Raw genomic sequence first — 24,360 nt, 5'->3', positions numbered from 1 at the left:
CCGTCGAGAGAGTGACTCTCAATGTCCAAGCGAGCGATATATATGTCACCATTGGTCTTATTATCATGATGTGCATCCATCTCAGGATTCCTGGGCTACAGCCACAAGATTTTTCTGCTAGCCGTTTGTAAATCTTGACAGCTTTTGTTGCTTTGGACAAGGTTGCGTCAGCATGCCTCTTCCAGTTCAGCTTGGCATCCAGGATAAGGCGGAGCTACTTAACTTCGCTGGCCAAATCAATAGCAACCTCGTCTACACTGACCGCTTTCAGTTTCACGGTATTTGGTAGTTACGTTTTTCGTTTTGGTCACACAGTTCCTTATAATGTAAAAAAATCACTAGTTGGTCTTTCATAATTCGGGTCACTTCTGACCTAACATACTTTTGTATAACCAAAAAACCACGTCGTTTTCAGTCAGAATAGAAAGTGATGCTGATGGTATTCATGGATTACAACGGTATTGCATATCAAGAAGTTTTGCGGGAAAACAACTCGTGTTTTGTATTTTGCACCATCTCAACGCACCGTCGCATAGTGCCAAGATTGTCAGTGAATTTTTTGCCAAGAACGAAGCGGGTACCATCCAATTGCCATTGAATATCTGGTATGGCTCCTTGCGATTTGTTTTTTGTTTGAGCGAGTCATAAAATCACTACGGGAACGCGTTTTAACAGTCGAAGCAGCCAAAAGAAAGTAACGACAAACTCCAAGACGTTTCTGATGGCTATCCCGAAAATAGAGTTCCAGAAATGTTTCAAGAGCTGGATCAACTGCTATCATAAGTGTGTTGCAGTTGGTGGGTAGTACTTTGAAAGCGATAATATCACTTTTGAGGAATGAACTGTTATTGTGTATTTTCTGAGTACATTCCGGGAACTTTTTGATGAAGGTGGTATTTCTTAATTACTGTTTAGCCTGATGGATGAAGGTCTGAGTGGATAATGGATTGGTAATAAAAAAAATAAACGATCAACAATATAATTTTTTATATATTTTGTCACGACTTATTGATTCGCCTCAGAAGCGTCATTCTGAGAATTGTTAGCCTTTTTCGACGCCATATTGATAGACTCACATATCGTCATTGAATGAATCCGATAGATTTTGGCCTTAAGGAAGCATTTCCTTAGCAACGGCAGTGGGACACTATTTTTGCCGAAAAAATCACTACTCCCGGCACAAAAAGCTTTTCAACTCCCCGGTCCGAGCAAGACACAAAACTCGACTGCTTACATACAGGGTGGGCCATATAACGTTTGCCTTTTGAACCACCTATTTTTTTGAGAATGGTAACACAAATGGCATGTCAAATGTGTTCATAATTTACTTAAAGGTTTGACATTTACGAAATGGGACGCTCTACGCTTGAACAGAATTGGGAAATATTAAAAACCTATTTCCAAAGTGGTGAGTCTTCTTTTCTGATTTTCACATCGGTGGCTACGTCAATAAGCAAAATTGTCGGATTTGGGGCTCAGAAAATCCACACGTTACTGTAGAGAAGCAAATGCATCCACAACGAGTCACTGTTAGGTGCGGTTTTTGGTCTGGCGGCATCATCGGGCCATTTTTTTTTTCGAAAATGAGCAAGGAGAAGCGTTTACAGTAAATGGCGAGCGTTACCGTGACGTGCTCAACGAGTTTTTGTTTCCAAAAATTGAAGAAGATGACATGGACGACATTTGGTTTCATCAGGACGGTACAACTTGTCACACTGCCAAAGTTACACTCGAACTTTTGGCTACCGTTTTTGAAAACCGAATAATCAGCCGAAATTCCGATATCAATTGGCCGCCTCGGAGCTGTAATTTAAGCCCGTTGGACTATTTTTTGTGGGGAGCCGTTAAGGACAAATGCTATGCGAACCATCCAGAGACGATTGATGATTTAAAACACGAAATCGAAGTGGCCGTTCATGAAATTGGAGCCCAAACAATCGAAAATGTGCTTAAAAATTGGGTTGATCGAATGGCCTACTGTAAAGCCAGTCGTGGCAGTCTTTTCAACGATATTATTTTTCATTCATAAATGACAATGCTCAGTCTTCAAAAGAAAAAAAAAGTTTGAAAAAATATTGATTAGTTTTTTTTTAAAGCCGATTCAAAAAGCAAATTTTACATGGCCCACCCTGTATATGGAAATTATCACAACTTTTTCTGTTTTTATATGTTATTTAATGAATACGGCTATACTAAGATCAACGATTGCACAGGAATGCCGGGCGGCCCTAAATGATATTAGCGTCGTATTCAAGGTCAGCTTTATTTGAATTCCGGGGCACAGAGATATTGAGGGTACAGAAAGGTACTACTCTTCAAATGCTTAGTGGTAGAAGTACCATTAGGATACCCATACCCACGAGCAAACTAATAATCAAAAGAACATTAACCAATAGGCCAATAGGTCATGGAAAGATGAGGGTGAATATTGTAGAAGTTGTAGAAATGGGGAAGAGGAAGAAACAGTTGAGCACTTCATTTGCCATTGTCTAGCCTTAACTAAAATCAGAGCAGCTTTTCTGGGCAGATATTTTTTTTTAATTATGTTACGTAACTGTCTGGCGTGGGGATGGAACCGCTCCTGCGAAGAAAAGTGAATGAGGTTCGCGTATGACACAGTGGTATCACAATGGACCTGTAAGGTCTAAGTGAGTTGGTCGTATAGACCGACTACCACCACAACCTAACCTATGTATGTTTTTTCTTGAGTGTATTGGTTTTAATGGACCTGTCACTGAGCCGACTTATTGTTCTAAATTAGGAATATCCCTTAAATTCCATGCACACACTCACCTTGCAACCTGTGTACTAGAGGGTATCAACATTTTTTGCAGCTTGGCAGCCCTGAAGTTGTCGTCTTTTTACATGGCGGATCTCAAATCCAGCGCACAACCAGATTCTGGGTTGCTTCCCTTTTCACATTAGCTCGCTCTCGAACGGATGCTCTTAAGCTACCCAGAAGATAATCGGCCGAAGCCCTGAAGTTGTTAGCTACTTGGACCAGAAGAATTGTACTGGCCAATTCCAAGTGAATGGTGATGAAGGATTTTCCCCACTGGCGGGGCTCCTACATATGGAATCATCTTCCTGCCCGGCCTAAATCACGTGAGCGGTTAACGCCCCAATCAAGAAGAGAAGTGAATACCCAAGCGAAGCTAAAGGTTGTGAGCTGCTTGAACTATTCAATGTTTGTTTTTTTCATAGTACTTCTTTAGTTCTTCTTAAAAATGTACTCTAAAAGTCAAAGTTACATTGTCAAGGAATAAAAACAAAAAAAGAAAACGAAACAAAGGTATGCCCATCCTTATGCTCCTTGTAGCACACCACTGCTTTAGTTTTGCCATTGCCGTGACCCTGCAGACTCTCATTGGCATTTTCAATGCTTCCGCATATAATATTCTTGGCAGCTCAAAATTTCAGACATACACTTTTAGACCCACTAAATTCGATATAAGGAAATTTGTTCAATAAACCAAACAGTGACTTGTTTACGAAGCTTTTAGACACACACCGCCTCACGCATTACATTCAGAGCGGCATTTAAACAAAGCTGGCTTATAAAAAGTACCATCACAATGTTTACTCCATATACGTATATGTATGTGTACACATATTTCATTTATTTTGAGTACTTTATAGAATGTTTGATTTGAAAAACAGTACAGTTTTAAAAGTTCATACAAAGACACTCAGGGTGGTCTGCAATTAGTCGAGCTACTGAATATTTTTTACAACAACCCACAAAAATGTTCCACATTGAAATAGAAAAAAAAAGTCTTTTATTATTTTTAAATCTGTTAATATAATACCTAAGAGTGCCGCAAATCCCATGAAATTTAATATATATTTCATATAGAGGAAAAGCTTTGTCTTGGCCAAATTTTTATGAAATCGTAAAACATTTATATTTTTCAATAAGCAACTAATGTTTTTCTCCGAAAGTCATTAAACTATGACATCCTAATCATCACTATTTATCTTATTTACTGAAACTGTAAGTAAAATCTAACAAATAAGGAACTTTGTAGGTTTTCTTTGGAGCGATGTGAAAAATAATTTATTCCATTTTTTAATAACGAATCATTAAGTTTTCGTAGTTTGGCCAATTTCGAAGCTAACTAAAGGGTTTTCCAATAACAGGTGTGAGGTTTTAAACAGGATAGATGATTATCATTTTTTTATGGCCGGAATTGGATGGTATTGATCTGGACAGCAAGACGGCGGTACGTGCCACACAAGCAACGAAACCATTGATCTTTTACGGGAAAAGTTTCCGGACCGTGTTATCTCTCGAAGAGACGATCACAATTGGGCACCGAGATCTTGTGATATAACACCTTTTGACTTTTTTCTTTGGGGCACGTGAAAGAGAAGGTCTACGCCAACAACACAGGGTCGATTCAAGACCTCAAACATGGAATTCGTGAGGCTATCGCGGGTATAGGGCAGCCACTTTGCAATTCGGTTATGGAAAATTTCATGAAAAGGATATTGTCCTGTAACCGTGGTCGTGGTAGTCATTTGCCTGATGTTATTTTCCACTATTAACGACATAGCTTCCTCTTTATAATGAAATAAACATCCGATTTTATATACAGGGTTGGCCATATTAAACTGACCCATGTGATTATTAAAAAAATATGGAAAAAGAAACATTTTTTTGTGTTTTATTGTGAAAAACATTTAATTTAGTTCAAGGAGATTCGTTTACATCACTTTTTGAATATGATATCGCGCAAGTGGTCGCCCTTAGCACGTATTTGGATATGTATAGGGTTGGCCATCTTAAACTGACCCATGTGATTATTAAAAAAATATGGAAAAAGAAACATGTTTTTGTGTTTCATTGTGAAAAACATTTAATTTAGTTCAAGGAGATTCGTTTACATCACTTTTTGAATATGATATCGCGCAAGTGGTCGCCCTTAGCACGTATTTGGATATGTATAGGGTTGGCCATCTTAAACTGACCCATGTGATTATTAAAAAAATATGGAAAAAGAAACATTTTTTTGTGTTTCATTGTGAAAAACATTTAATTTAGTTCAAGGAGATTCGTTTACATCACTTTTTGAATATGATATCGCGCAAGTGGTCGCCCTTAGCTCGTATAGCGTAATGTGCCCGTTTTTCGGCGTTTTCCATAGTTTTGGCCAGCGTCTCGGCCGATATGGCGGCTATTTCCCGTCGGATATTGGCCTTAAGTGCGCCTAGTGTCTTTGGCTTGTTGACGTAAACCTTAGATTTCAAATTACATTAAAAAGTTATAGGGTTACTCAATGGGTCAGTTTAATATGGCCAACCCTGTACATTTATATTAAAAAATAGCATTTTTCTTTGAATATCAAAACACCTCTTATTGGAAACCCTTTATTTCTTGCTTTTTGAAAAATATTAATTTTTAGTGGTATATATCTACAATGTAGAATTCCAAAAAATCTTTTTTTTTTTATTTATATCGACATTTATAAGACATTTTGCAATAGTCTTACGATGTTTCGTTTAAAATTTCATAAAACTCGGTTAGAAAGAAGACGAGAAAATGTAAAATAATTGATGCAATGCCAGTAGAAGCAGTAAATTCGTTACTCCATAATTTACGGCTTTGGTCATCAACTCAAGCCTGTGAAAGTTTTCAATGAGTTCCAAACTGCATATAAAATGGACACTCCATCTCTTAAGACTATTTGTAAGTAGTACCAAAGATTCCGCACTGGACATTTTTCTGTGTAGGATTAGCCTCGAGAAGGACGGCCAAACAAAGAGGTACTTAGTTTTATCCTCGTCCACTACCAGACCCTTCCGCTTTGCTTCTTTAGCCAGTTTGGAAAAGGCAAAGGCGGAAGTAACAGCGCGATTGCTAAGACCGATGTTGTCAATATCGCCAACAATTGTAATTGACTAATCTCGAGGTAAGGATCACCCTTCTTGTGAATTCGGTAGAGCACACTTAAATTCCAATCGGCATGCTTTCATCTGACCATATTTTGCATAGGAGCTGAAGCATGCACCTTACCAGCTCTTCACCAGCCATCCGTCGGCGTGATTAGTCTCCATATAAACGGGTTCCCATATTTATACAAATGCTGAACAGCAGTAGATATGATATATAACATAAAAACATCTACATCAGTAGGGCAACACAACTCTGGCCATTACTCAAATTCTGCTGCATCTAGGCTGCAGAATTAATGAGAATTGTACCTCTCAGATGCATGCCAAGGTACGAAGCCACCCCAGACAGTTGACGAATTTCATATCCCTTATATTATAATATGACATGCATTATCCTTATGAATAAAATAAGGCCTCACATACAGCTGTTTTTATTCGATGACGAAAAATTTGGATCGATAGCACGGGCCAAAGATTATTTATTGAATTAAGATTTGAACCAAGAGTGGAAAGTAGAGTGTTTGGAATTCTTTAGTTATCTTAAGGGGACATATACCTGTAAAATTTCGAAAATTTTTTTTTTTTTCATAAAGAATATGTCAAAAAGTTTTTAGAACGTAAATTTAAGTATTTCTCATATTATAGATTGTCAACCGTGACGACTCTATTCTTTGCGTTTGAGCACTGGTTGCGCTAGTTACGTTGTATTCAAACTGTAGGCGCATTTTTCTCAAGACTATATTTTTCGAATTGACCGATCTCCCTGAAATTTTGCAGACTTTTTTTCATGATATTACTTACTATGTAAATTTACAAGTTTTCGAAAATTTTTCGAAAAAATAATTTTTTCGAAGGAAAAATGTAGTAGGAAAATTCGTCCCAAAATTAATTTTTTTTTTTTTTGAAGCATTTTATTCCGCGATTTTTTTCCATTTTTTTTAAATTCATTATGACATTAATAAAGAAAAAATGTTTGGCTTTTTGTATTCAGGTCACTGACGCCGATGCTACAATGCCCGCGAATTGAGAAGCCCCGCTGCGACCTTCCTGGTAGAATAGAGTGTACATCCGCCATTATAAATGATTAAATTAAAAAAAAATGTTATATTATTTTACTTTATAAATAAACTTTATGCCAATTTTGAAAAAAATTTATTGACTTCTTCATTTTAAATAATTTTAATGAAAATCAGGGAAAATATGGCCATTTACCGGTATCTGTTCCCTTAAATCAATGCATTGTTGAGCTGTATTGCTAGCAAATAAGCCCAGGAAACAGAGTTTCTTTCCCTAAGGTAACCAAAACTTGGTTCAGCCGTACATAATACTCAAACTCTATTTTTGTGGGCACGAAATAAAGCGGCGTGATTTATCCCAAACCAAAAAAAAGGAGCTCCCCCTTAAATTGTCCCTGTTGGCGCATTGCTTCTTTTTTTTAATTGTACTTTGCTCCGCTTGCCCACATTTTTGTTTAGTTGCATTCGATTTAAGAGCAAATATCAAACAAGTTTACTTAAACTTCTTGCTTAATTTAAAAACAAAAAACTTTAAACTTTCCACTGAATTTATTGTTCAAAATGTCAAAAATTTGCAATGGGAATGGCAAACCTCTGAGTGTAGTTCTGCCATGAAAAAGCTTCTCATAATAAGACCATCACAGTTTTGTTCCGATCTAACGTAATCTTGTTTTTTAGTTTTACTTTGCTCAGCTTGCCCACATTTTTGTTTCGTTGCATTCGATTTAAGAGCAAATATCAAACAAGTTTACTTAAACTTCTTGCTTAATTTAAAAACAAAAAGAAACTCGAATAAAAATTGTCTACTAATTTTGTTTTTTTAAACTTCAAAATTGTAAAAAACGTGAAAATTATCAAACAAAAAAAAATTAAAAAAAAAATCACTCACCTTTATTTGACTGCTTCCATTATTTGCCGGAACAACTTTCTGCTGCATTTTATTGCATTCAATATTTATTCTTAATTCTGAACACAAACAACAAACGCATTGAATAAAGTTAATAAACAAATATCCCTTTTATATTTGGCCTCTTCGGCCTTCACTTAAAATCTTTAAAATTCACACACTCCTTTTAAAAGTCCACAAAGAGATAGTTGACACTTTCTCCTCTGTAATATTTTCACAACGCGCAGCAACACCACGTCAATGAGAACAGCGCAAAAGTCAATGAGAAACTAAAGTTCTTAAGGTAAATGCGATACTAAATAAGGAAAGTATTGCACGAATATGGTTGAAATTGATGCTAACCGCATCCTAAAGGCAGTCACTACTTTACTAACTAATCAATTCGCGCGCACTTCTTAAAATCTGAGAGGTGGGCGCAAATACTATCATACTACTTTATACGTACATACATACATACATAGATACGTATAATCGGCCAGCATATGCTAGTATGATAACGGACGAGTATGTATGTATGCATGTTTGCGTGTAGAACACTAACATTAGAACATAGATTAGCTACATATGTATGTACGTACTTGTATATGTATGACTTACCCATTAGACGCGAAACATTAAGAGAAACAGTCAATAGTTAGTTACTATTAGTGGATAGTCGCGAGTATTGAGTCTGAAGTCTGACGACCTGTGTACAATATTTGAAACCATAAATATTTTGGAAAGAGTAGTTAAATATTTTTAAGCAAAAAATAACTGTTATAACTAAGTGTAAGTGAGTAAATGTAATACATGGGCTGAAAAGTCTCGGGCCTAACAAAGAAAAACGTTTTTTTTTTTTGGGTTCAAAATTAGCTTTATTCATCGACGTAATTTCTATCAAGAACAACGCAATCACTCCAGCGCCGCTGGATATTTCAATACCACCTTTGTAGAATGGTTTATCTTTCATACCGGCGAACATTTTTTTTAGGTCTGCGAACTGCCAGTAGTCGCTGCGAGCCAGTAGTCGCTGGCGAAGCATACAGTGGATGTGGGAGTGATTCGAAGTTCAATTCATGTAGTTTTGCCCTCCTCTTGATTGTTGTTGTCTTAATGAAACAACATTTTTTCCTTGCCATATGCGCACGTTTATTTGTAATATCGACCTTCAAACGCTCCCATAACGCTATATAACATCAACTGTTGATCGTATTTCCCTTCTCAAGATACTCGATGAATATTACACGAGGCACATCCCAAAATACCGAGGCCATATCCTCACCAGCCGATTGTTGTGCTTTCAGACGCTTTGCACGAGGTTCGCCAGTTGCTATGCACTCAGCTGACGATCGTTCTGATTTCGGAGTGAAGTGATAGATCCATGTTTCATCAATTGTTACATATCGATGCAAAAATTCCGATTTATTATCTATACTAATATTATAATAGGTCTATGGATAAGTTCGTGCGGTTTTACAACAGATGGCGTAACTTGATTATTATTCCATCGATCCACATTTCCAAACATTCATTGGAGAGCTACTGTCGTAAGGCACAAACGTCAGTATAAGTTTTTTATTTGAAGCGTAAACAACAATATTTTTACCACACTTGAAAATGTCGAATTTCGTGCCAAATAATGTGTTTTTGCGGGGAATTCTTTAATATGAAGAAAAAAGCAGCCGAAAGTCATCGTATCTTGGTGGAAGTTTATGGTGAGCATGCTCTAGCTGAGCGAACGTGCCAGAAGTGGTTTTCACGCTTTAAAAGTGGTGATTTTGGCCGCGCCGCCAAAGTTCATGGATACCGAATTGGAGGAATTGCTCGATCAAGATCCGGCTCAAACGCAAGAAGAGGTTGCAAAAACTTTGGGAGTTGATCAATCAACCATTTCCAAACGTTTAAAAGCCATGGGAATGACTTTGTTTGTTTGGTTGTAATGAATAGGCTCAAAAACTACTGGACCGATTTTAAAAATTCTTTCACCATTCGAAAGCTACATCATCCACGAGTAACATGGATTATATTTTATTTTGGAAATAGGGCTCGAGATATAGGTCAAAACGTAGACCCGGGTAACCTTCGGATGTGTATGTACAATATGGATATCAAATGAAAACTGTTGGTAAATGCTTTAGTCCAGAGTATTCTTCATGCCGCTCCGTGACTAGGGTCTCGAGATAGAAACCAAAACGTGGACCCTAGAATGTGTTTCTCCAATATGGATATCAAATTGAAGCTGTTGGTGAATGCTTTAGTACAGAGTATTTTTCATGCCGCTCCGTGACTGGGGTCTCGAGATATAGGTCAAAACGTGGACCCGGGTAACCTTTGGTTGTGTATGTACAATATGGGTATCAAATGAAAGCTGTTGATAAGTGCTTTAATACGGGGTAATTTTCATACGTATTGATGACTAGGGTCTCGAAATATATGCCAAAACGTGGACCCGCCGTGTCTTTGCACCGAATTAAACCAAACTTACGCACATTGTTAAGTAAGTATTGAAAATGGGTTTCGTAAAGTTTGGTTGTAATTCGGAGCACTGGCAACGGGTACAGCGTTCTTTTGAACCAGCCATAATGTCGCTTACTTTTTTAACGCTTGGGGCGGAACTGAACTGTCAAATTGACAGTGTGAGTTACAATGTGTCAATATTTCTTTCTGATTTGGATGCCATAAGGAAAAAACGTAAGTGCAACATGTAAAAATTGTTTGTGAATTTTTTTGGAGTGGATTTTGGAACAGTGAATAAAATCTTACGAAATTTGAGAATTTAATGTGAAATCCGAATGAAATTATGTGTTCGTGGAAAAAAATTTTTTTTTCGTTTTTTTTTTTTTGATAAATATAAATGGATAATGGTTAAAAAAGCTCCAATGCTTAATAAAACATATAAAATGAAACGAAAAATTCATGGATGATCAGGAAAAAAGACGATTGTTTCTTAGTAATTCATATGCGTTGATTTGAAATTTAAAAACAATCTTCTTTTTTCCTGATTTTCAATTTATATTTTATATTTACTCAAAAACAAATAGAAAAACAAAAAATATTGTTTATGCCAAAGCGCTTGAATAAAGAATAAAGAAATAAATAATATGAAATTCATATATTTTCTGTTCTAAACCATATCTATTCTATTTTACTGTGCCCAGCGAAGGGGGCCGGGTTTGCTAGTGTTTAAATATAGTCAAAAACTGCTCGGGATCATCAAAACGTTCTTATTTGTGGTCAAAAGTGAGGGCTTTCTTATAGTCAAATGATCATGCAGTATAAAGTCAACTCGTTCTTTTGATATCTCTATGAAGTCAGTTAACTCACATTTCGATCATTCAAAACGACTTTGTGAATTTTTGGATGTTTTCTGCTGTTACCGCCTCATTTAGACCAGCACTGCGTTGTGCATTATCGGTGTCCCTAAAACCACGCTTGAAGTTAGCAAATCATTGTTTTATTGTTGTTTCTGATGGAGCGGAGTCGCCATAAGACTTTTCAAGTCATTGCTCTGCTTGAACGGAATTTTCGTATTTTTCCCATCAAACTAGAATTAAATTAAAATACGAAATTCTTTTCAATCCGTTTGAAAATAAAAAAAGTAGTGTCTCTCTTAGCTCAATAACTCACGAGCTAATGAATAAAATATCATGAAATTTTAACAGCTGTTTTCTTTTAACGTTAGTACTAACTGAAAAAGAGGTGAATGCATAAAACTAGTGCAATCTATATGTTACTTCATTTAAATGAATATACGGCAATGTCTTTAAAAGTCGTCTGCTGTAAAATTTGTTTACATATTTATTTACAAAACTGTTCATCTATAATACAATAAATTATATTTATAATAAGGATATTGGGCATCGTCCAAGCAAATGTTGGATTCCTTCTCATTTACTTAAGCTACGGACACTCTAGCACTCTTAAAAACTTTGAGTTCATCTCCATGGTGCTGAATCACCCACACTAGGTCCGCGCGGAACTTTTCCTTCTCATATTCCCACAATGGAATAGTGGGCGGGGTTTGCAACATTTGGACTCAGAGCAAGGCAAACATATTTACAGATGGCTTGAAGTTGGACGGAAGAGTTGGCGGGGGAATATTTAGCGAGGAGCTCCCCATAACGAAGCTCCCCATAACGAGCTCCCCATTTTTCAAACGAAGATAGCCGCAAATAAGGAAGAAGTGGACTGGTTGCTCACTTTGGTAAATATATACTCCGATAGCCAAGCAGCAATTAGGGCTTTGTACTAGTTGTTTGTGCGTTCGAAATTAGTCGGGGAATACCTGGCTTCTGTCTCGATTGCATCCGAACACTTTGATATGCGGCTCATTTCGGTTCCCGATCACAGCGGCATAGAGTGAAACTTCTAGCTAGGTACCCTCTGGACGGTTTCATCGCAAAGTGAGAGGATTGGAGTTTACTCTGCTCCTAAAAAAATAGCCCTCACGTCAATTCAGCGAGTGCTTGGCTAGTGCGCAAACGTGCAAAGTCGCGAGATTCTTCTGGCCACGGATAAATTATGGGCGCTCGAGGGAACTTCTAAGGCTAACAAAGCTGTAGCTCTCGAATTTAGTGGTTATCTTTACCGTTAGATGCCCATATGGTGAGACTTGGCATTGCCTCAAGTCCGTTTTGCAGAAACTGTCTGGAGGACAAAATGGAATTATCTCAGCACCTTCTGCTCAGCTGCCCTGCTCTCGTCGGGCAAAGATTTAGACATCTGGGTTCTCACTTTTTCGCTGCACATACAGATATTGCGAGTTGAAATGTCACACATCTAGTGAAGCGCATCAGTAGCTTGACGCGGCTAATTACGAACGTAAATTAGCAACTGTTGGTCGTCGTCGTAAGTGCATGGTCGTCATCCTCTAATCCCAAGGCCCCTTCTTCCCTTCCTTCTCGTTTCCCCTGTATGGTATCACAACGGATGAATCTTGAATATTCGTGCTAGTGGGCCCCTCGCTAGGGCAGCCAATTATTATTCCTTCTCATTTAAGTTATATAAAGAGCAGTTTTTATTGTAGAGGCCATTAAGCATAATGCAATTGCTTCAATACTGCAAAACCATGAAATTTCTCTACACTATGGTCCAGTTCTGTATATATTTTGACCTACTCTTTACTTCTATTATCCACATTTTTTGCCTGTTAATAGTTTTATATAATACCATTCAGAAATACTTCGTTTTTTTCTGCGCACACCTTTTCGTCCCATTTCAAATTGTAAGCCAATCCTATTTTATTCAAAACCTTAGGCCAGAAAACCTTTCCTTTTAAAACTATTTTTGTTAAGAGACATTGGAGCCTCAAGGCTTCAAATGCAAAGATTTTTTTTTTTATATAATTTGAGTGTAATGTGAGCGTATTTAAATGTGTCTTGGCTCTAAATAAATAGCATAAGTAAGCGAACAGCTTGGGAGCTTAAAAATTTTCTTTATGAATTGTAGTTGTAAAATGTCAATATTCTCAAAATGTAGCATCTCCACACCTGCGCCGCATAACTTGGGACAGCTCGACAGACTGATTAAAGCATTTTCGATTTCACACTTAATTTTATTTCCTTCTTTTCAAAAAAGTTATTCCATGTGAAATTCAAACTTGGCATTGTGGCGTTATTCCTTTTTTCTAGATGCTTCTGGAAAACCCATTGAATACTAGTTATTTTCACTAATATATAATTTTATATAAAGAAATTCGAATTCTATGAAGAAACTCAAATTGTATACTTAACAGTACTACGCAGGTTTCAGCAGAAATTTTTTCGAGTCAAGCCAGTATCACTCTAATTAGTGCGCATTCATCAATAGTGAGACTAGACAAGTAGGTGTTGCTCATCAAACTGACTGCTGACTGCTGTCTGAATACCGGCATTATTGAGTATTGTGATATGTAATGCTTGCAAATAATTGTGTTGTTGTATTGTAGTTGTTGTGGTGCTATTTTAACGCGTGCTAAATAGACTATTATCGTCGTTTTATCTTATTAGTAAATTTGCGCAATTATCGTTTATATCATTCGGTTTTGGTTTTATTATACGAATATTATATTAATTTCGGACGCCCATTTGGTAACGGCGTACAGTGCAAACCAGCAAAATGTAACTTTTTTTCATATATGTATATATATTTTTTTCATTTTTAGTTTGTCATAATAGGCATACAGGCAGACAGAAAACTTTACGTATCGCTGACAAATAACGCATTGAGAAGATTATTGGTTTTTTCCCCCGTTTATTGAAACGTAATTAACAAAAAATAGTTTAACATTTCATTTCATCTAATATAGCAAAGCTAAAAAGTAATATTTTTCGGTATAATTAAATGAAAACATACAAACAATTAAAATTGTACAACACAATTGATTTTATTTAAAAAAAAAATGTATTAATAACAAACGAAATAATAAAGCACGCAAATACTTAAAATTAGTTAAAATTAAGTATTTTTAAATTAAATAAAAAACCAAAAAATTGTATTCTGTGAATTCACAGCACAGAAAAGTATTTCTACGTACTCTGCGCAAATAAACTCTCTAAATGCAAACGGTTTAGTGAGAATCTAGTCGGGCCTCCCTTTGCTTATGCTACTGCTTTTACCCGATTTTGCATGGAAAAAAACACTATTCTTTTGTGTTGTTTCAGATGTTATTTACTTCAATTCACCCTCCGAACCATGCTTCATTTCCTGTTTGTTGCCATAAATTCTTTCTTTCGTTTTAACAAAATAAAATAAAAACATGAGAAATCTATTGTATTGATAATTTTTGAGCGTAGCATAAATAGAGACTGCACTGTGAGGCCACCATACATTGATAATTAAAAAAAAAAAAACAATTTGAATGGAAAATATTTGGATTATTAAATAAATAAGCAAACGGAAATTTTTTTTCGAGACCAAACAGTAATAGTGTTGGAACAAAATTAAACAAACAAACAAACAACAAATTACTTTCTTTCATGCTGACACAAACATATATTTATCTATTCAATTAATAGTCTAAAAAATGCAGTATTTTTTTTCAAACTATTTGTGCTAAATAATTTAATCAAGAATAAAGTAAACTTGACTATTAGTTTTATTGAAATGAATGAAAGAAAAAGGTAACATTTCTTATAATTTACAGAGAAAAAATATTGGATAATATTAAGAATATAGTTCAACAGTTCATTTGGTTGGTTGGTTTAAGGGGTGACCTCGCATCGGAGTGCCACATAGACCGCAAGTTGGGTCCGTTGTGTTGCCCTAGAGCTCATTATATTATTTGATTTCCCCACCTAACCGAGATTTTTATTATAGATTTTGGTCAAAGATATTAATTCGTTTCGAGAGTTTTATGAGAAATTCGATTTTCAGGTCCGAGAGTACTGAAAGATTGCCAATTGTTGGAGAGCCTAGAAGAGCGAATCGACTTCTGGCTGGGCCAGGACAACTGCACAGCAAATGCCTGCTGAATACTTCCTCATCTTCGTCCTCGCAGTATCTGCACAGGTCGTTTTGAGGAACACCGAGCCGGCGTGCATGAGTGCCCAAAAGGCAGTGGCCGGTGATAAGAGATATTATATGCCTTAGTTTGTCTTTCGAAAGACTTATAAGGGTTTTTGTCTGTTTCAGATTGTAGGATGGCCAGATTTGTCTGGTCATAACGCAAGTAGTTTCCACTCACCACCTCCGATCAGCAATGCTGTGAAATTCTCGATCAATGACCATTTTACATGTTGAGAGCGGAATGTGGATTGTGGGTAAGTTACTAAAATTTGATTGCGCAGCTCCAGCTCTTGCGAGCTCATCAGCTTTGCAGTTACCTTCGAATCCACTGTGACCCGGTATCCAGATAACTTGGACAGAATTCTGAACACTTATTTGGTTAAGAGATAAGAGACAGGATCGAACCACATCTGAGTGGGTATAAGAGGAGCTGAGTGCTCGAACGGCCGCTTGACTGTCAGTGAAAAAGCGGATATCCTCTAGTCATATTCTCTTTTCTAAGAGAGTTTTCGCAGCGTACCAGATAGCGCATATTTCCGCTTGGAATACACTACTGTAGTCGGGTAATCTAAATGATAGATTGATGTGAGGGGAATTGGAAAAGATTCCAAATCCCACTTTACCGTATTGTTTTGAACCATCTGTATATATAATCACAGGGCCATCGATTTCGGTAAGATTTGTCTTCCATTCTTCCCTCGTTGGGATTGAACAGGAAAATAGCAAGGGTGGTGATGGAAGACTGACATGATAGTCTATGTCCGAAGAGATAACAGTGTTCCTGTTCAGTATGGCCGAATGGCCAAGATTCTTATTCCATTTCGATATAGCATTCATGCGTATCGCTGCTTTCGCTGCAATCGCTTTGCCAACCAGATCGATAGGGAACAAGTGAAGCAACGTATTTAGAGCCTTAGTAGGTGTTGTACTTAAGCATCCTGTTATCAGGAGGCAGGCTGTTCTTTGGACTCGATCAATTGTGGCTACTCTACACCGTTTTTCGAGTGCTGTCCACCATACAACCACACCGTAGAAGAGTATCGGTTTGATGATCGATTTACATATCCAATAAATGATCCGAGGTGAAAAACCCCAGGTTTTGCCTATAGCTTTCTCACAAGTACAGGGTGGCTGATGAATTTTGCTACATTAAGAAACTCAAATAACTTTTTTTTTGGTGTATGGAATTCATTTATTTTTTTTTCAAGGTGAAGGTCATTAAATTTTATTAAATGTAGCTTAACTAGTTTTAAAAATAATTGAATTTAAATGCCCCCATGCTCGTTGACACAAGTGCGGCATCTTAGTAAAAAGTTGTTCATTGCTGCTTTGAGAGTTGCGACAGGAATAGCCGCAATTGTTGCCCGAATGGATTGTTTTAGTTCATCCAAATTTGTTGGCTTTGTTTTATAAACTTCTTGTTTACATAAACCCCACAAGAAAAAGTCAGGTGCAGTAAGGTCAGGCGACCTGGGGGGCCAACGAAATTCGGAGTTTCTTGAAATCAGTTTATTGGGAAATTTTCGTCGCAACTCTGTCATAACAGTCTGGGCTATGTGAGACGTTGCCCCATCTTGTTGAAACCACACAGAGTTGAAAGGAATTCTCTTTCGGCGTAGTTCTGGATAGAAAAATTCTTTCAGCATTTTCAAATAACGGTCTCCAGTAACCGTAACGGTGTGACCATTTTCTTCAAAAAAATAAGGCCCGACAATACAGCGTGAAGAAACCGCACACCACACTGTCACGCGAAGAGGATGCAATTCCGTCTCGTGGAGTATCTGTGGGTTAGAAGTACTCCATATTCGACAATTTTGTTTGTTCACATTGCCGTTAAATCGAAATGGGCCTCATCAGACATGAGAAGGCAGTTTAACATGTTTTGGTCTTCTTCCACCATTTGCAGGATCTTCTAGCAAAATTCCAAGCGAATCGGCAAGTCTGCTGCATTCAGTTTGTTAACCATTTGAATTTTGTAGGGAAATAAGTCTAAATCTTTATGCATTATTGTTTGCAAAGACTGTCGGCTGACATCAAGTTGAGCAGATAAGCTTCTTGGTGAAACCCTTGGATTGTTTGTATAGCTGCAGCTACAGCAGCGATCGTTTCCTCCATCCGAACTGGTGGGTTTCGATGATAAGGCCTTCTTGCGACTGTTCCTTGCTCAGCAAAATTATTCACCAGTCTCATTATGGTCCATCTGCTCGGGGGATCGCCGCCAAACATCCGCCTGTACTCTCTCTGTACCAAAACTACGGACTCCAGTGCGTGATAGCGGCGGACTATCCAAATTCTTGTTTGCGTGTCCCAGTTATCCATTTTAATAAATTTTAAAGATCAATCTGCAAATTAAAACAAAAATGGAACAGATAACTTAAAAAGAAAAAAAGTTATTTAATTTTTTTTTGGTAGCGGCTTTCATCAGCCACCCTGTATAAAGAGCTATGAAAGCTTTTTCACATCTGTTTTCAATGTTCAATTTCCAGCTCAACTTCCTATCTAGAATTACTCATAGATATTTAGCTGAATCTGATAGAAGTAATGATTCCCCTTTTAAAGTTATTGTTCAGTTCATTTAGTACCTATTTCCAAACTTTCAACGGTTTCAAAGCTCTTTTAGTATATTGTAAAACAAAAATTAGACCTCGCTGCAAAACGTTACTTAATATATAATCAGCATGATTTTATGGCTGGTAGGTCAACTGTCACTAATCTTGCTGTTTTCTCAGACTTTTGTACGTCGGCTTTCAATAATAGCCTTGAAGTTGATGCAGTTTATACGGATTTTTCCAAGTTTTGGGCTTCACTCTGCTTTCCTTAAATGGTTAAAGTCGTACCTTTTCAATCGTGAATGTGTAGTTGCCATCGATACAAGAAGATACATCTTATCCTTTCATTGCCTCTTCAGGAGTCCCTCAAGGCAGCATTTTAGGACCTTTGTTCTTTGTAATTTTTATTAATGACATATCTGAATGTTTTCATTTCTGTGAGTTTCTTTTATATGCAGACGACTTAAAATTTTTTAAAACTGTACGAAACCTGTCTGATTCGTATGATCTTCAATCAGACCTCAACAACGTCGTGGCATGGTGCAATAGGAATCTACTTCAATTAAATATTAAAAAATGATATCATGTGCAATTTTCTAAGTCAAAGCATTTAACCTCATATTTTATAAAGAATTCGCGCCTAAATGCTCTTAATAAAATTACTGATTTGGGTGTAATCTTCGACTCCACCTTTCAGTTTCTTAGTAATTTAAATTTTGTCATCGCCAAATCGTATTCTACACTTGCCTTCATTCGGCGGTTTGCTTCCTATTTTACGGATCCTTATACTTCGAAGTATTATTTACTTCACTCGTGCGATCCAAGTTGGAGTATGCCGTCTTTATCTGGAGGCCTTATCATCAGTGCCACATCGATAGACTTGAACGTATTCAAAAGAAATTTCTTTGTTTTGCACTCAGATCGTTGAACTTCACCGATCCGATGCCTTCTTATACGACATTATCTAAATCGGATTGAAGATTTAAAGAGTCCACTGTACTTGCGATTTCCGGGTATATCTTTAAATCATCAACACACAAAAGAAAATTTGCGTTATTACAACAACTAGAAATGTCATTAACAAAAATTATAAAAATTAGGGGGCCCAGTATATTTCCCTGGGGTACATAGAGGACGCGTTAAAAGAAATAGATGACGCACCATCAACATTAACACAAACTTGCGAGATAGGAGATAGGACTTAATCCATGTTAAAAGAGTGGAGTGAAATCCTATAGCACTCAATTTGGAAATGAAAAACCTTTGATTAATTTTATCAAATACTTTTAGAAAGTCTGTGTACACAGTGTCAACTTAAACACTTTCATTGAAAAGCAGATACACAATATTCAGAAAATACTGCAAGATTTGAAACAGTGGATCTACCTTCCAAGAAACCGTGTTGGTCTGTAGAAATTTAACGTTTAACTGCAGAATAAAATTTCTCTTTCACTATAAGTCCAAATAATTTTGAAACCATGGATAATTGGGTAATTGGTCCACAATTGGCGAGACTATTTTTATTGCCACTCTTGAATACTGGATTGAGGGTTGTTACTTTCCAGGCATCTATCCATGAACGCTCCCCGTTCAAGGAATTTGTTGAACATTAATAAAAGTGGGTAGGCGATTGCAGAGCAGTTTTTAAAAGGATATTAAGATATCCCATCTACATCAGATTTTGTTAATGTTTTGAGTTGCCGAATTCCATCTTCAACATCAGAAAACATTAAGGTTAGCGAACCAATATTGATTGAAGAATTCATGCTCGCGTGATACTCATGCATCCGAGACTACTTGAAAAATTCAACAGAAGAAACTGCAAGAAGATTAGCAGCATCTATAGAAGAATTTGCTTGAGTTTCATTATATGTAGTAGACAGCAGAAGGAGTACTTGAGCATAATTTCCTGGAATTCCACGGTACTTGAGCATGATCGCCAGAAGAAACTAGGATTTCATTTTATGTCCGCTTCGAACTTAAGAATATAGTTTCGCTTTAAATTCCTATACAAAAATTTAAGTTCTCTGGAAAAATGTAAATATTTATCTTTATGACTAATGGAGTGTAAAAACTTAAACTCTTTGAAATATTCGCATAATATAAAAACATTAGATATATAATATGTATCGTGAATATTTCATTATTAATATTTTTTTTAATCATGGTTTTATTTACTGATTCGCATATAACTTAAACTTAAGGGGGCAGATATCTGTAATCGGCCATATTTCCCCTGATTTTCATTAAAATTATTTAAAATGAAGAAGTCAATATTTTTTCTTCAAAATTGTCAAACTGTATGAGTTATTGATACATTAAAATAATATAAACATGTTTTGTATTTTAATCATTTAAAATGGCAGATGTACACTCTATTCTTCCAGGAAGGCCACAACGGGGCTTCTCAATCGGCGGGCATTGTAGCATCGGCGTCAGTGACCTGAATGTAAGAAACCAAAATTTTTTTTGTTTATTTATGTCATAATTTCTATATGAATTAAAAAAATAGAAAAAAAATTCGCGGAATAAAATGCTTAAAAAAATTAGTTTTTTCGAAAACTTGTAAATTCACATAGAAAGTAATATCATAAAAAAGATGTGTACAAAATTTCAGGGAGATCGGTCAATAACTTTTCGAGTTATCGTTTACGTCAATCCGAAAAATATAGTTTTGAAAAAAACGCGTCTAAAGTTTGAATACATGAAAATTCCTCTCCCAGCGCTCGAACGCAAAGAATAGAGTCGTCACGGTTGACGAAAGAAATATTATACTTAAATTTACGTTCTAAAATTTTTTTGACATATTCTTAAAGGATTATATTAACATTTCATGAAGATAAAAAAAATTTTTGCAGGTATCTGTCCCCTTAAGCCTAACAGTAAGTTTTTTAATATCAATCTAGTTTATCTACTTGTTAGTCCGTTGAGTGAGCGAATTTTTGTTGACGGATCTCCCACTAATGCGGGACGACGATTCCATGCTCTCTGAGAGGCTGCTAAACGCTGGTGACAATGACGAACTAACTACCGTCAGGCTCAGCAAGGATGTGCCCAAGGAGGTGTTTTTTCTCCGCTGCTGTGGTGGCTCGTCGTAGACTCTCTACTAGCGGAGATGCAGGAACTCGGATTTCATGTCTAAGCATATGCGGACGAGGTTTGTGTGCTAAGAACAGATAAATCACTAAGAAGGCCTTGCATGAAAGTGCAGAGAGTTCTTGATAAAATCGACGGCTGGTGCGCGAGATAAGGTTTTTCCGTCAATCCGTGCAAGACTACCTTGAACTTTTTCAAGAGAAAACGGAAATTAGATGGACTTAGTCTTCCAGCACTGAAAGGTATGACTCCCAGACACTCTGAGAAAATTAGATATCTAGAAGTAACCTTGAATATGGAACTGATTAGGGAGTAGTCCAGAGTGCATATAAAGAGGTTTGACGAACATATTCTTTACCGATGGGTCCAAGAATGAAATAAGTTCTAGAGCCGGATGGTACTTAAACGAGAGTAATAAGTATCATTACGCTATATGAGCAATGGTAACTGTTTTGCAAACGGAAATTTTTGCCATTCTGAAAGTAGCAGAATGGATAATTGAAAAGCAATAGAGCGGGAAACTGACTGAAGTCTTTAATGACAGTTAGGCTACACTAAAGGCTCTGAAGAACGCAAAGCAAACCTCAAAGATTGTTGGAGAACGCAAGAAGAAACTTAATTCTGTGGCAAGACAGCATACGCTTGTTCTTATATGTGTTCCAGGACACTTCCGTCTTGAAGGGAATGAAATTGCCGATGAATTGCCCAAATGTGGATCAGCGGAATCAGTGCTGCAGGAATCAAGAAGTGTATCATGTTTGCAATTTACATAACGAGCGATTGTGCGATCTAGAACGCTAGAGAACTGCAAAATATTTTGTGACAAACCGGAAAAGAGAACTGTGGGACTTTCTTCTAAAACTTGGAAAAAGACGTTCGATTAATGGTCGGTATTAATATAGGACGTAATCCATGGGGTCAACATAGACCACCATTGAAATCATTGAGGACCCGATGTGCCTCTCTTGTTTAGAGGAGGCAGATAGCAGTGATTATTTTTTCTGTGAGTGTCCTGTATTTGCTAGTGCAAAGCTACGAATTTCAGGTTCCTACGTCATAAGAACAAGGAAAATTGTTCTCTCAAACTGGAGGATATTTTTAGATTTACCAAAGAATCTGGAAAATTCTCACAGGTCTAACTACATCTATTTCTCTATTCTATTTATTATTATACAATATATTATATATATTTTTCTTTCTGTTACTTCTCTCCTTTCTTCCTTGTCTATCGACCCTTTCACTTTAGAGCTTTAAACACAATGGGCTTTTTAGCCTCGGGGTTTCAGAAGTTACCAAATCTCTCGGTGCTTTTGGCACGACTTTTCAAATTCGAATTTTAATTTCAATGTTAGTTGAATAGGTAATAGGTAATAGGCTGATAAGTATGATAGGTCCAAAGCAGTAAATATGGTTTTTATAAAGATCTCAACTCCAGCGCTACTATCGCTTTTTCAATATAATTTCGATAACCTTCAAGGTAAAGATGTCTTATGAGTTTGAGCTCAAAACCGCTTAAAGTCTACTCAAAAAACTTACTTTTCGTAGTATGACCTGATTTTTTAACGCGACGATTAATAAGTATTTATATAATAAGTATTTATATCATTTCTGTACAACATTTTATTCAATTAGTTATAGCAAATGCTCGAAGCCATATGCCGTGCCATTCAAAGTATGGGGCTATGCTCTATTTGAATACGTAGGCAAACTCCAATTTTTTTTTTTAAATAGTAAAACTTCCAGAATGCTCGCCTACTTATGCCAAAATGTTGGAAACGAATATGGAAAGTGGACACATCCCAACTCTTGCACTGCGTCTAAATTATATAGAAGCTCAATCTTTGAGTATAACAAGAAAAGGCTTCCACATAATCTTACACTGAAAGTCTTGCGCGAAAACATATTCTGGGCAGAATCACTTAATAAAATGGGAATGGAATTCAATTTAAGATGGGATAATAGACATCTACACCCAAATATTTGGAAAGGTAAAAGAAGAAACGCTTATAATGATGAGGAATAATAAACTTCGAGATAGAATGTGGGAATGGTCCCAAAAAAATGCAGAACGAATATATAAAATTTAAGCTTCAACACAGGAAAAACTTACTTCAATGATAAAATTCATAGGTACAAAATATCCATAATAAATAAAGCGAGGTGCTTTTGAAATTAAATTGTATATGCAATAATAATAATAATAATTGTACACTTCTAAATGAAAGAGAAAGCGTTGAACTTTTTATTGGAAGATAACCAATATTATCACAATTTCCAGTTGCACATTTCCGAAAATCAACTTTGATACTTTATGATATAGTGAATGTGTTGAATTGAAAAAAGGAAGAGTCTTGGACAAAGCTAGTTTCTTCCATAACTGGTGCTTTAAAGAACAGAGAATTAATTGTAAATGAGTTTACGTGATACCCCAAAAATATATCGCATATTCTGGCAGGCGACTTTGAAGCCATTGCCGTATATTCTTTATTGTAAGAAAATATTTTGAAATTTAAATATAACTAACGAGTCATTCCATTATATTCTGCTATTCTAGTTAGTTATGGAATTTCGCGTGGTCGAAGATATGAAAATCGCACACTGTGCAGCGTGGCGTATGCGTAATATTCGTACAGCTGAATGTTTTGTGTTAATTTTCAAAAGGAATAATGCTTATATGGTACTCCTAGATGCATTAGTAATATGTACATAAATAGTGCATGCTAGGGATGCCAATATTAGCGGAAATTTTTTATCTCGGCATTTCGGGACATTTTTAAGCCAATCACGAGATTTCTAGACTCGTCCCGGCACTCACCTTGGAGTACAATTTTTTTTTTTTAATATGAGTAAAAATTCAATAACTGAAAGCATTTTAACACACAGAGAAATTATATCATACAGACCCTTCTTAAAGTATTAATTATTATCACTAATGCCTTTTATATCGTATTGAATCTAGGACTTCAACTTTGTTTGAGTCGTAGAACTATTTCCATTAGGCCGGGTCGATTTGTGGGGAGGCAAAGAAATCGCCCATTGCTCTGTGAAAATCATATTCTAGGGATCAAAATAAGAAACTTTGCCGAAGGAACCATACCTCTAAAACGAATTCTGATGCCCCCCAATTGGGTCGAACTTTTTAGTTTCTTTTCTATAACTCACTTAAATTAATTTTTTCATTTACATATGTTCTGACTAAATAAATTTCTTAACAGAAAAAATAGATATTATTATTATAAATAAATAAAAATAAAGAAAAAACATAGCCATTTAGCTGATTTTTTCATGTAAAGGCCAAAAATGATGATATTTTGAAATTGGGGGACATCAGAATTCGTTTTAGAGGCATGGTTCCTTCGGCAAAGTTTCTTATTTTGATCCCTAGAATACGATTTTCACAGAGCAATGAGCGATTTTTAAATCGACCCGCCCT

At 36.3% G+C, this 24,360-nt stretch overlaps 1 protein-coding gene across 1 annotated transcript in view; it reads right to left on the bottom strand.

Annotated features, from left to right (window-relative positions):
- The window catches only part of LOC129236029 (facilitated trehalose transporter Tret1-2 homolog), a 49,311-nt gene extending 41,180 nt beyond the window's left edge, over positions 1-8,131 (bottom strand). Inside the window, exon 1 of the mRNA XM_054870201.1 lies at positions 7,801-8,131. Coding sequence (XP_054726176.1) covers positions 7,801-7,848 — 48 coding nt within the window. The 5' untranslated portion in view covers positions 7,849-8,131. The remainder of the gene's footprint in view (positions 1-7,800) is intronic.
- Positions 8,132-24,360: the final 16,229 nt, after the last annotated feature.

This window comes from Anastrepha obliqua, chromosome 1 (genome assembly GCF_027943255.1).
Source record: "Anastrepha obliqua isolate idAnaObli1 chromosome 1, idAnaObli1_1.0, whole genome shotgun sequence".
Taxonomy (NCBI): domain Eukaryota; kingdom Metazoa; phylum Arthropoda; class Insecta; order Diptera; family Tephritidae; genus Anastrepha; species Anastrepha obliqua.
The sequence above is the reverse complement of the archived record's forward strand: the minus strand, read 5'-3'. Positions and strand labels throughout refer to the sequence as shown.